The 14812-nt window shown below is 34.0% G+C and overlaps 1 protein-coding gene across 1 annotated transcript; it reads left to right on the forward strand.

Annotated features, from left to right (window-relative positions):
• Positions 1-6298: 6298 nt before the first annotated feature.
• LOC131857054 (SKP1-like protein 1B) lies at positions 6299-10608 on the forward strand. Its single transcript, XM_059209071.1, has 2 exons — positions 6299-6617; positions 10396-10608. Exons 1-2 carry the CDS (start codon positions 6315-6317, stop codon positions 10567-10569), a joined length of 477 nt encoding a protein of 158 aa, XP_059065054.1. The 5' UTR covers positions 6299-6314; the 3' UTR covers positions 10570-10608.
• The last annotated feature ends 4204 nt before the right edge of the window (positions 10609-14812 follow it).

Here is a 14812-nt window from a genome sequence, read left to right on the forward strand (position 1 = left end):
TTTACTCAGAGACTCATTTTGAATACAGAGTCAAGTGACACCAAATCTGAAGACAAAAACAAATTTCAAATTGTCAAAAGCAAAAAGGAAGATGTACATAGTGTTGATAATTTTTGTGCCAATTTGAAACAATATGGTGGATTTGGAGCATTTAGGTATGTCAAATATGACTCTCAGATAGAAGAAGAAAAGAGGCAAATAGAAGAGTCAATTATATGCACACTTCTTAAATTCTGATTGGTCCCATTGGAAGTAACCAATTCTCTTCCAAAATCATTGTACTTACACATTGATAACAAGTGGAAATATGCTATGGACTCAGAAAAGGAGATGAGAGAAAGAAGTTTGGTGCATCTCTTTCCAGACATGTCGGTAGATGAGATAAGTGAACATCTGAAAAACTACCACACAAACTTCTTGATCAAGCAAAGAGCCTTGAAACTGATGAATGGCCTTTACCTTGAAGTAGAGAAAGAGACATAAGAAAAATGGCAAGAAATTTTTTGAATTAAGAGTGGTGATGAGCAAGGTGAAGTTGAAATAGTAGATATGACCGAGAAAGATCCCGCTGAAACTATCCAACCTAATGAGGATTTCATGGATACCGAGGAATAGGAACATGAAATGATAGAAGGGAATTCTTATGCCAAACTGGTATCAAGTGAGTCAGTTTTGGAACAAGTCAAGTCCTATCCTCCGGTAAGTCAACATGTTTCAACTGAGACACCTCAAGATACTGAACAAGGAAAAGTGGGTCACCAGTCCACAAAAGGAGAAGCTACTTCTTAGGCCACCGGGGAACAGACTTCTCAAGCCCCTTCAAGTACTGACAATATTACAACTGAGACCCTGAGCAAGGATTCACCGAAGGCTACATCTGAGGCTAAAGAAATTGACAAAAGTGTTGCCTCTACCAAGCAACCTACCAAAGGAGAACAAGCCTCCCAAGCCATTGTATTAGTTCAACCGGTGAAAGCCTCCTCCTCTAAAGAAAAGAAAATGAAAAAGCATAGTTTCAAGTTAGATTTGTCAAAACCAATTGTGTTGCCAAATGTAGACATATCCAAATTAAAAGGGCAAGCAATTATTGAATTCGGTGAACTATGCAAAGCCAAAGCCAAACAAGAAAAACACATGGCTATACAAAAGAAAAATAGAGTACTTCAGAAGGTCAAAGCACTCTTAACAGAAATACTACTTGAAGCTACAGTAACAAAAGATGCAGCCATCCATATTCAACTGGATGAACTCCTCAATCAGATTGAGACATCTGGAGTAGACGCATCTAAATACCTAAGAAAATTGAAGGACAAAGAGCTCACTGCAAAAATGATTGAAGAGGTACAGGAAGCCATTACTATTGGTAAAGTAAAACTTGTCAAATTTATTGCTGAGTTGTCCCCTCAACTCAAGCACATTCTTTATTTATTTCAGAAACTCTGTACATTCTCTTTATTCATTAAAGATATCAAGACTAAAATAGAAGTGATTGAGAAAGAGATCATTGATCTCTCCAATAAATTAACCACTAAGCAAAATTCCATTCAAAATTTCTATACCAAGTAACAGACGCTCATGGCTCACCAATTGGAACTTAGGAATGAAGAGCATTAAATAAGGATGGACATTATGACTCTTCAATCCTTATTCATTCCACACTTCTCCTCCATCCAAGAACATATCAACAAGGCTACCTCCATATCCACTCAGCCAGAGGGAAGCGCTTTAGATGGACTGATTTCACTATTAGCTAATATTATAGCTTAGAACTCACTCATGGATAGTGTTAAGGATTCCCTCTCTGCCCCTCTCACTGATGCAAGAACAAAGTATAAATCCATTTTTGACCAGTTGCCCCCACTGAATGGTAACTAGTTTTGATGTTTGTCAAAAAGGGGGAGTATAGTGTATACAATAGGAGTATACCAAGCAGATCAGCATATTCAAGTATACAGATAATTTTGATAGGGGGAGCAGTGAACCGAGCCGTGAACCGAGCAGTGAATACAAAATATTGATAACAACGCATGCATAATCAGAGTTATGTATAGTATATTGATAAGGGGAGTATATCTGAGTATACTATTTTATTGACAATTATATATACTGTCAGTTCAATCAAATTTTGTAATTATATAGATTTTTTTTAAGTTATGACTTTGAAAGAAGTTTTGTCAAACATTTCAAAACTAATGTCAAAAGGGGAGATTTTTACTATTTACTAAGTTGTCATTAGTTTTATTTCTAAAGTCATTCTATATACTCTAGTCGGTTATTACTACCAAAATATTAAGTCGGTAAGCACAAAGCAGTCAGTTATAGAAGAAAGGAGTCACAAAGTTTAGTATACACTGAGTTGTCTACAGAGTAATGTTCTATGAATACCGAGCAGCAAAGATGGTATACCGATTTGATACACACCGAGTAAATGTGTTACCAGATTCATTGAACCTAGACACATATGGGAAACGTGTTACAAAGATCTATGAACAAGGAACCGTTAACACATTGGAAATTGCAATTAAGATTTTGTATGATTTTGAGGACATCTGTCCAATGAAATAATTTTGTACGGTTGTTCATTTAATAAATCATGTTTGTAAGATCGAAGCATGAACAAGATCACCGTTACAACAGATCTATTTATAGAGCATGAATTAAGGATCAAACATGTGTGTGAAGCAAGACATATGTGAAAAGCAAAATCATGAGAAAGCACTGAGTGTTATGACTGTTATGATTGACAGAGATACACAGAGGTCACCGAGAAGGATTTCAGAGAACAGTCAAGGAATAGAGTAAATAGAAGGGTTTACCGAGTAAATTTATGGGTTACTGAGGTATGCTATAGGCAAGGTAATCTCATTTTGAGCACATAGAATCTGCTTTAACATTTCAAATGTGAAGTTACAGATATTTTGTAAGATTTTAAGTGTAATATTTTGAGTTGTAAGAGAAACCTTTAACAGGGTAAAAGACTCTACAAAGTCTATAAATTGTAAAGCCTTTAACCAGGTGCAACATTTTAGAATAAGTGTTATAAAATCCTTTAGCAAGGTAGATCTAAAGATCTTGATACTCCTAACAGGGTAAGCTATCACAAATAGCTAAACATGTAGCTCTAACCGAGCAACCTTTATTATTGCAGTAGTGAAGTTGTGGGTGTCATCCCCACCATAGTTTTTCTCTCTAACCAAGAGTTTCTGTGTAACGAAAATATATGTGTTATGGAGTGAATCATGTAAGATTCTTATCTATTTGTTTCATCATTATATTATGTTACAGCAATTTTTGGTTTATGCTTAACAATAAAGTTATTATTGAAGAAAAGATTTGAAGTACTGATTCATCCCTCCCCTCTCCGTACATTAGATTTCTATATTGGGCCTAATGGAGGTATGATCTTTGTACAGTCCTTCTAAATGATTTGATGAGTAATTTAAAGAAATTAAGCAAGATAAGAAGCACACATTTAAATATTTGACTCTTCTTATATGCTTGGCCTTATATTTCTTGAATGAGATACCTGGTGTAAAAGGAAAGGTCCAATGGGCATATGATATACCAGTGGCAATGCAAATCAGAGAGGGATTGTGGGGAATATGAGATGACACAATGAGAATATCTACTCTTTGGGGTTATTTCAAATCTTTCCAAGTTGCAATGAAAAATAGACAAATAATCCCTAAGGAGATTGTAGAGAGGTATGAGAAAACTATTTGCTTCATCGTTGATAAAGATCAATGTCAAATGGAAGTCGTGGAGCCTAGGATAGTGTGGATCATGCCCATGCAGTATGAAGTTGACTCTATCACACTTGAGGAATATGCAGAACACCTATTGAAGCAACCGGTTGACCCAAAAGAAGGAAGATTTGGAACATTTAAGGAGAAAGAACTTGAATTACATAAACAATTCATTGCACCTACTAGAAAAATGAAAGTTACTAAGATGGTTGAGGAAGTGGCAGTGCAGATGGGATTCACCAGGGAGGAGGTGAAGTAAGCAAGAGAAAAACATGCACAGAAAGAGGCCAAAGAGGAAACCAAAATGCCTAAGGTCAATCTAGTCATAATCCTAGGAATAACCATAACCCTAAGCCTAACCTTAATCTAAACCCTAACCCTAGCCCCAATCATGTGTAAACCATAACCCTAACTAAATGACATTCATGTAGAGGGAGCGGGACATAACAAGTGCCTTTCCTCGGTTGATGTCTTTCGTGGTCTTATGGTTGCGCTCATGATATTAGTTGATGATGTTGGTGGGATTGTACCTACTATTAGTTATTCTCCTTATAATGTTGTTACATTGACTTTGTGATACCATTTTTTCTCTTCATTATAAGAAAGTACGTAATGAGCTCTACTCCATTTCCTACATCAAGACAAATTTGGAATAAGGATGAATTTACGAGGACTTGAGGTCGGTGACTGTTGAGCTCACTAATTTACATGAGAACTGCAGCCTCATATTATATGTAGTCATCAAAGGTGTTGAGAATTATTTAGCGCTTGACATAGAAAGAATTTTTTGAGTTGAGATGTCTCCTCTGTAGAAACAGTATTATAAACAAATTTGGAGTGGCTTGTAATTTTTCTTGATTGCATACTATGATGTAGGAGTTCATTCTTGTACAAACATGTAGATTTGCATTTTACTAAAGCTTCAAATGTGGAAGCAAATGTGATAGAGGGGTCTATGTTTACCTAGGATTTACATTTGAAGATATATCTTAGTGTTGCACGACACTATGATCTATCTACCATTTAATGTGATTTGAAATAATTGAATGTCTTCCTTAACGCATGCTACTTAGGATAATTCAATTATGGAAGACATTCAATTATTTAATTAGAATAATTTAGAGAAAGGGATAAAATAACTAAAAATAATTATTTAATCATAGAAAAATAATTATCTTAGAATAAATAGATTAAATAATTAAGTGAATTATTTAATCAAAGAGGAATAGTTAGGATTAGTTGATTAAGATCAAGATTAATTTATTAGAAAGAGATAATGATGAATATTAATTAAATAATGAAGATTATTTAATTAATGGTTTGCAAGAACATGATCAAATAATTTAAAATTATTTAATTATAAGAAATTAGAAGAATAATATTAGTACTCTTTAAATAATTAAAATTATTTAATCAGTTTAGACAAAAAGGGTTAGTGAAAAGTGTCATGGAAGACTTAGGACCAATTTCAGTGTCTACAAAAAGAATGGATATATCAATTATAGATATCTAAAAATTATTCTCTTTTATTTTAAATTAAATTTATTAATATAAACACATTAAAATTTAAATATATCTATATCATTTTTCATCAAATAGAGTCTTTTTATTCTAATTTGTAAAATATCTTTATTTTTATTTTATAGTGATACATCTATCTAAAATTAACAATTTTGATGACTTTTTTCTTCTTTTCAAGGTGGTGTTTATTTTGATAATATTGTGTTTATAATTAATATAAGTATTTTGACATACAAATAGATGTAAGCTTTAAGCTATAAAAAAATAGGAGAGTTTTTTAGTTAATAAGGTCACATTAACACACTCAGCAATTACGCTCCATCATTATAAAATGCCTTTTCATATTTATCAAATTTTAATTTTAATTAATAAAATAAAATAATTATATGGAAATTTGACATTTGATTTTTGTAATGAGACGTGCAATATAATTATTTTAAAAATATGGCATATATGATACTTCTTCAATAAAATATTATATTAATGATATTAGAAATCTGCAATTTCTACTTCTAATCAATGTTGTTTTCGAGTTAGATTGTTTTAAATTTATGTTTATTATTGAATATTAACTCTTTTACCTTGTAAAAAACTATCAAATTTAACTTAAGATATTTTAATGTATCAAATTAATTTAATTTATTTAAATTGACTAAAAATATAAGTGAAATATAATATTTTTAAAGTCAATTCTCTTTTATTATGATGATGAGTCATATATCTTATAATAGGAGGACTAAATCGCGAATTATAATTAATAATAATTAAAACTATTGAAACTAAAATATATACCATAGTTATATTAGTTACTAATAAATCGATAAAAAGGGCAGACGGATTTAGAAAGCTAAAGAGCTAAAGGGCCGACGGATTTAGAAAGCTATTTTTATTCGTATAAAAATATACCCATTCCCCACATATAAATACAGGTGTTAGCCAGTCATTGCAAATTATTATAAGGTTAAACATAGATTTGTGCTTTCTCTTTCTTGGATTTTCGTTCGCTTTCCCTCTGCAACATTTTTGTTTTCAATACCCAAAACATCCATGGCGAAGGAATGTAAAGTGAAATTGAAGAGCTCAGATGATGAAATGTTCGAGGTTGATGAGGCCGTGGCATTTGAATCTGAAACAATCAAGAATATGATTGAAGATACAGGCGTGGAGAGCGTCGTGCCCTTGCCGAATGTGAACAGTAAGATCCTGGCGAAAGTTATCGAATATTGTAAGTATCATGTGGATGCCACCAAAACCAGCGAAGAAACAACCGCCATTTCGGAGTTGGATGTGAAGACGTGGGATAAGGAGTTCGTGAAGGTGGATCAAGCTACCCTTTTTGATATTATACTGGTATGCGTGATTTTCAGCGCCCCTTTATTAGCTTGTTTGGATTTTGTTTTTGATGCATGTCTTAGGGTTTCGGAAAGAAAATTGAACATTTTTGTTGTAAATTTTGAGGGTGGAGATTAAGGTTTTCCGGAAATATTATAGATACTCTGGAGTTAAAGCACACGGATTTCGAACAGCTGATATGTATTAAATCGTAGGATGAATTTTATTAGCTTTTGGTTTGCAGGGTTTCAGGTTTTGGTGTACTTGTAGTCGTTTTATTTTTGCTATGGTTCTGGTTAAACAATTTTATTTTGTCTTTTCGGACAAATTGAAGCAATTTCATTTGCGGATTTTATGTGAATTTGGAATGAATCTACGGGATGAATTTTTGCGTGATTTTGTTTTTTACGCACATATATTTTTGTGTCGTCTGGTTTTGTTTTGTAAGCTTCATATTTTGTTTATCCTGTTTTAGTTTTGTAGGTTTCATACTTTAGTACCTTTGAACGACCTATCTTGATGATTTTCGAAAATTAGATGTTTAAGTTTATTCTGAAAAAAATTGAAGCTGTTTGTTTAAGGTTGTTCAGGAAATTTGAAGATATTTGTTAAGGTTCAGAAAATTTGAAGCTATTTGTTTAAAGTTATAAAGAAAATGTCAAGCTATTTGTTTAAAGTTGTCTAGAAAATTTGAAGCTGTTTTCTGGAAAATGTTAGCGTGCAGATATTTTTTTGAATTTGAAGCTGTTTTCTGGAAAATGTTAGCGTGCAGGTATTTTTTTAAGAATAAAAACAGCATTTGAATTAGTATTGGTAAATGATTTTTGAAGTTTTTATCCCTTCAAATTGTTGTAATTTGAATGAGTGTGTAGCTTATAGACATAGATGTGGGCATTTCAGTTTACTTAACAGATTACAATATTTGGTGTAATCATACATGTAAACTACAAACTTCTTTCATCTAAACAGCCACTTTCAGGCTTCTATTTGAAATAATCATACACCTAAACTACAAGCCTCCTTCGTCTAAACAGCCACTTAAAATGACATCTATATTTCTTACCATCATCCTCATCTAAATTCTTTTTCAGTTTCTTTATATAAATTAAGGCACTTCTATATTCCCTAAACAATATTCATTTCTCAAAAAGAGTGGGACATATTTTATATATTCAAAATGCTAATAACCGTGCAGTGTATTTTCGTACAGTGCATGTTATCTGTAGTGCCATCTATAAAGTCTGAGTTCTGATTTTCTCTCTTCATAGTGGTGCAAACATTTATCTTGAAAATGCCTGTCTTTTGCATTACTGTGCGGGAGTTGTATCGTTCCCCAATTTCTGCATCATTGAGGATGTGTGTGTTTGCCTTCAGATGCTAGGTTTAATTCATATATATTTGTTTTTTGATTGGTAAAGACAGAGTTAGCATTATACTGATTATGCAAAAATTAACAGAGCTTATATAGCTAGTAGGTAGTAGATTTTTAACAAGATTTATACAGATTGTGGAAGACATAGATCTCCTTCCCAGATTAGCATGAAGTCTTAAAACTTTAACTTGAAAGATTATAAGTTTGAGTGGCAGATGCTTTACTGCCCTAAAAACCAAAAAATATATGCTTGATAAGCCAAAATTTATAGTTCAAGTCTCAAACAAAAACTTATAGAAAAATCAACGAAACCTAGCTTGCAATTTCCTTGTCAACATCATTCCCATTCCTTGCACTCCCATGGCCTCTGCAGGGAGGGCGACCCCTGCCACGCCCACGCCTAGACCCGCAATGACCCCTACTAGTGCCACCCCCTCTGCTTGAGGGTTATCTTCTTTTGCTTTCATGGGCAATATGTCATTAAGTCTGGCAAATTGAATTACGTTGTCCTCTCTACCCTGGTATTCTTGATTTTCTCCCAGAAACTGCCATTTAAGGTACCCAAGGCCAACTCCCGCAAATACTCTATGCCTATCCAAGTCTTTCCATTTCAAGTCGAGTAGGAAAGGATAGTACTTAATTAATTCTCCATGAGCATTGAATAGGATTTTGTCACCTAGCGAAGGAGCCCTAGAATCATGAATTGCTTTATTTAGAATTTCTTGAAGCTCTTGGGTGACCTCCTCTGGGAAAATCTTCTTCATGAGGGTCCAAACGGCCTTCTTAGGTAGTTTTAAATCCAGCAAAGATGCAACAAACCTTGAGGAGATGATAGTATTGTCCCATGGATACTCGTCTCTGTTCAGATGCCCACTACCTAAGATCATCTTGACTACCAAAATGAGAGGGAAATCCAAGAAGAGAAGAAAGTGCTTGAGCCTCAGGTTTGTTATTTTTTGGAATGAGACTTGGCGCATAGACGTCGAAAGAGAAATTGGAGTGTCTGCTCCAAAACAGGAGATGGGCCTAGGGTAAACACTCATAATGAATCCGAATGGGAGCTCTCTCGACATGACTGGAAATCCAGCTATCCGCAGAGGAGGAGTTAAAAACTAGAGCTCTGCAATTAATTGACAAGGAATGAAATCAACTTGCAGAAGGCAATAAGAAGAAGTAGGTTGGCACACTTTTTACACTAATTGAATTGGGATAGCCATTTCATTTAGCCACCAAGGTTAAATTTAAAGTTTGCCATGTTGATCAAAACCTTAATTAGCTTTCACATATTTCTGAGGTAAGTGGAGAGAGCATCTATTTTGGAGAGAGCATCTGCCTCTGAGTTTGCTTCTCTGGAGATGTGCTTTGCTTCGTAGCTTTCTATTCTGTCGAGGCTTGGAATTATGTTGTCTAGGATTCCCTACAATCTCCAGTTTGGAGTTTTTTTCCTCTTAATTGCATTTATTGCTATCTCTAAGTCACCATGCTTTATGCACTCTAACAATCCAAATTGCAATTCTTTGAATTCTGCTATGTTGTTTGTGTCTGGGGGGATTGGCTTTGCCATTTTCGCAAGGATTGCTCTTGTGTGATCTAATTACATATCCTATGCCTGAAGGACCCGAATAACCTCTACAAGCACCATCAAAATTTAGTTTAATCCAACCCAGATTTGGAGGAGACCAGGTTGCGCTTTTCTCATGTTGTATTTTTGCCCAAAGGAAGAAGGGATCCTGATTCTATGCCAATTTTTCCTAATGCTTTCATCCCATGATGAAAAGGCTTTAGGTGGTTCTAAGGAGAAAGCTATCTTGCAGTTTACTCAGTTCACTATCACCGATTCAACTGAGTTTAAAATTGTTTCTAATCTTTTGCATTTGTCATCAAATAGCCTTCTATTCCTCTCCTTCTAGATTTCCCAGACTAAACATGAAGGGGATCCTTCCATAATTGAGCTCAGGGTGGACTCTTTGCTTGGGATGGGCCAGCTTTGAAATAGAGATTTAATGTTATTTGGTAAGGCTATGATCAGCCCAAGTTTAGCGCATAGCCAACGCCAACATTTGGAGGCAAAGGGATAGTTGAGAAGTAGATGGTCAACTGATTCTGATTGAGCTATGCACATGATGCACCTAGAGGGTCCTGCATACCCCATCTTTATGAAATTTTCTGCCATTAAAATCTTCTTCTGATAGACTAGCCATGCAAAGATCCCTACCTTAGGAATGACTTTAGAGTCCAAAATAACTATTTCGAAAAATCCAGATGCTCTTGAGCAGTATTACTGGCTCTTGAGTAGTATTACGGCTAGCCATGCAAAATCCCTGCCGTATATATTTGTTGATGTGCTTGTAGTAAAGCTTATTTTCTCAATATGTATAAATTGGAAGTGATGACTTTTTATGTATATTTGTTTGTTGTGCGCAGGCTGCCAACTATCTGAATATAAAGAAACTTCTGGACTTAACGTGTCAAACTGTAGCTGACATGATTAAGGGCAAAACACCAGAAGAGATCCGAAAGATATTTAACATAAAAAATGACTACACTCCTGAAGAGGAGGAAGAAGTCAGGCGTGAAAATCAATGGGCCTTTGACTAAATCTGGAAGTTACTTTATATATAGTTTTGTGGCATGGGACTTGGGTTTCTTACCATGCATTAAGGAAGACTTTCAGATTTTAGTCTTGCAGTAATAATTGAAGGAGTTGTGGAGAGTGATGTATTCATTGTTTGTTTTTATTTGTTTCATTTCTGGTTGCACTTGTGTTTTCTTGATTAAAGTTCGGCATGATTGTTTTTAACTGCATTAAGATTTGAAAAGACTTCAAAGAATTTAGAGAGTTAAGTAAAATGGGTGATTGTATTCATTTAAAATGCGTACATAAGGGGTAATCAATTTTTATCAATGAGGGTAAAATGAAAATGCAGGATAATTACTTTCATTCACATGTAAGTGTCAAAAGGGTAAAATAAGAGTTTATCAAAGAGGACAAATGTATTTAGTTGTGAACATAATAAATGTTTTTGTTTAAGAGTGAAATATTTAACAAAAAGAGGTTTATAGGATGAAGAAAAAAACCAGTGAAAATAATATAGCAATGAAGTAAATGTTTTTACAAGATGTGGATGTGAAAGAAATTTTGAAAATATATTAGTTAAGATTGAAATAGTTTCATAAGAGCATTAAAGGGAGAAGTGTTATGCTCTTTCACTCAGGTGAAATTGTGTTCAAGAGAAGTGCTAAGTAGAGACAAAGTGGAAATTCAATTGTTGGCATAGAGGAGGGTTTGAAACATGAAAATTGTTATACATAAATATCAAACATTTGTATATACTTTAGTCAAGGGTTTTATTGCTGTTAAATGATATATTTCTTAAAGTTAAAATTAGAAAAATTCAAGAGAAAGATTATAATAAGTGCAAAAAACACAAAGTTATCTAATGCAGATTGGAGGCATCCAACACACAACTGCCCATTATTGGTTTGTGAATTCAAATATCCATAGACCAACAATTCACCAATTTTGTGGATTCAACAATCCACAAACCAACATACCACTACATGCCCCCTCTTTCTCCTAGAAAGATTAGCAATAAAAAATGCTTCTAATGAAATGTATCATCCCTGACTAAGAAGCTAGTTTGAGAAGCTAGTTTGAGATGACAAATATCCTTCGGCCTTCATTTTAATCCATTATAATTTTCTCCCCAAGTTTCACTAGCAATTAAATCATTATCTATTTTTATCTTTCTATCAATAAGATATCTAGCATGGCAAATGCAGTTCATTAGAATGTGTCCTTTTTTTTTATGGATATTAGTCATAGCTTAGAATTCCACTTCAGATGTCCCTATTGGGAATTGAACTTTAAGCTCAACCCCTTGGACAGAATGTGTCCTTTTTTATTACAATAGAAACATTTTAAATTATTCTTCATTCTTGAAACATTAGTCTTCCCTTTGGCAAACAAAGCAATTTCTTCAACAATTGAGTGATTTTTAGTGACCCTTTTCTCTTCATCAATTAAGTAAGAGATCACATTTTCTAAGCTTGGGCTCTGATTTGATTTGTTTAAAATAAAAAACAATATTGTCTAAACTTGAAGGCATACTATTTAATAAAATGGATTTGGGGTCATCATCATCAATTATACATTTTATTCCAGCAAGTTGATTAAGAAGAGAATGAAATGTACTAATATGTTGAACAATACTTTCACCTAGAATGAAATGTACTAATATGTTGAATAATACTTTCACCCTCTGTCATCGTCAAACCAAATAGTTTTTGTTTCATTCCCATTTTAACACTTAATCACTTCTCACTCCACTTTTATTCAAAAAAAACTTACTACAACATAAAGAGGCCACAAGCACATACCTTGATTTAATGAAATAAAAAAACAATTTCAATTCTAAATTTCAATGCTGAAATTTTTTTCACATACCACAAATGAAGCCCTCATTTTGCTGTCTCATTTCTGTTCCATTCTTTCATAGGCACAAAATATTTCTAATGCTCTAATAGCAATGTAAAGAAGCAACACAAAATAACAATAAAAAGAACTAACAATAACAAAAACTAAAAATAACAATAACAAAATTTAAAAGGATATTATTTTCGATTAAGTGAAAAGAAGGTTTTGAAGGACCCCAAAACCCTATTACGTAAAGACAAAAAGCTAGCAAGGAGCCAAAAGAAACAAAGTGACAAAGGTTCACTGCTTCTTGCTCCAGAAGGACCATAGAGGGTGCACACGGTGTGATTTACAATATTGGCACAGGTATGGTTAATGGCGCTGAAGAGAGCCGTTACATTTGGCATTAAACAATGCTCATGCCATGTCAATGCTTCCACATTCGGCCTGCATCTATTGATAAATTCAGACTTCCATATTTTCACAGACAAAATCGATGTTGGAAACTGACACGAAGTTCAGATTTACATTTCATCAAACCCTTTATGTAGCTCTGCAATTATTTCTTCCCATGAGATAACACCGATTTGAGGCATTAGAATAATTCACATGGTGTGTCTGTGTTTTGAAATTTTACGTCGACGCCTACCAAGTCGCTACATCATCTGGCACAATCCCTCAATACTGAAATAGATACACCTTCTACATGCTTCGACACTTTGCATATATTTCTGCCAGGAAAGGTTGTAGGATTCGAGCAGCTTACATGCCTCATCGCTATGATCACTCTTAATATGTTTCTTGCATATTGAAACAATTGTAACCCTATTATGGCATTCAATTCACATGTTGCATACATGTTATGATCGATTTCCTTAATCTACTAGCGCCTTCATGATCTACGCCAAAACAATAGAACATATAATCATTCAATGAAATCCTTCTATCTTTTGCAATTTGGTTCATTTTCGCAAGATTCGATGAAGCTCCCAATTTGGCATCAACATAACCGACATTGAACAAAGTTGTGAAAACTGACATTGCAAAACCCTAGCTTGCAACTCGCATCACATATTTAGGGAAAATTATCTCCTCATCGCAATGTTGTGATGAGTAACGACCTCCCATCTTCCCATCATGCGATCATGAGATGGCAAGGATATAATAAGAGATGCATGGGCATTAACCAAATTAAAAAAAATCTTTAATTTTATTTTTCTTATTATTTCATATTTGCATTGGGCATTATAGTTTTTATGAACATTTTGATTTTCTTTATATTTGCTCCCGGGCCCCACAAAATGCCATATGCTTTTGTTTCATTCTAGATCTCTAGGGAAGTAGACCATTCCAGAGCAAACCAATAGGAAATTATTTAGACAGGCCAACTCGAGCAAAAATGAAACTCTTCATTGGGCATTGAGTCATGCTCACTGAATTCAAAACATTGTGTGACCAAAACAAGTCAAAAGAGGAACTCTCAAAAGAATTCACCTTCCCATTGTATACAATAAGCAAACTATTATCAAGAGAAGGGAATCGATCACAATTGATCCTCTTTTGCAATTGTAAATCATCAAGTTAAGAAAAATTTAGCCTCTAGCTCTAATAAGTCCAAATCCACAGGGAAATAAAAATATCTTAGAAAGTCCAAATCCATTTGTTGGAAATGTAGTAGTTCAGGTCACATCTGTAAGGACTCAAAAGAAGAAAAGAAGAAGAAATGTAATAAATTTGATTCTGATTCCGAGTCTGAGAAGGAAGATGGTAATGCATTCATTGCAACTTTGGCTACTCATGTATGTAATGATGCATGGTTTATTAACTCAGGTTCATCTTTTCATATGACTTCCTATAAAGATTGTTTTTTTAAATATGAAGAATTTAATGGAGGTAAGGTGTACTTGGGTGATGATTCACATTTAGAAATTGTTGATCAAGGTAAAGTTAGAATCAAATTTCCTGCCAGTAGAATAAAAAAGGATTAGTGATGTGTTGCATATCCTTGGTTTAAAACAAAATTTATTATCTATGAGAAAACCAATAGATGTGGGTGTGCAGGTAGTCTTTTCTGATGCAGGATGTAAGATGATTAAGGGTGCTATGGTGATTGTTAGAGTTGTCAGGTTTGGCACTTTGCATAATCTAACGACATACAATGTTGAGTGTAATACCACTTCTATGAAAAAAAAATCTATGGATACTTCATATGAAGATTTGAGTGTTTCACCTTCAGCAGATGGACATGGCTTTTGGGTACCTAACAATGCTCTTCCTTTTGAGGAAAAGTTACCTACAGAGAAGACTATGTTATGGCACCAGAGGCTTGGCCACATTGGATAAAATGGTCTAAGGACCTTGAAAAATAAAAACCTTGTTGAAGGTTCGAATGATTGTAATCTTGACTTTGATTTTTGTGAGCAT

The sequence above is a fragment of the Cryptomeria japonica genome, chromosome 7 (assembly GCF_030272615.1).
Source record: "Cryptomeria japonica chromosome 7, Sugi_1.0, whole genome shotgun sequence".
In the NCBI taxonomy this organism is placed as follows: domain Eukaryota; kingdom Viridiplantae; phylum Streptophyta; class Pinopsida; order Cupressales; family Cupressaceae; genus Cryptomeria; species Cryptomeria japonica.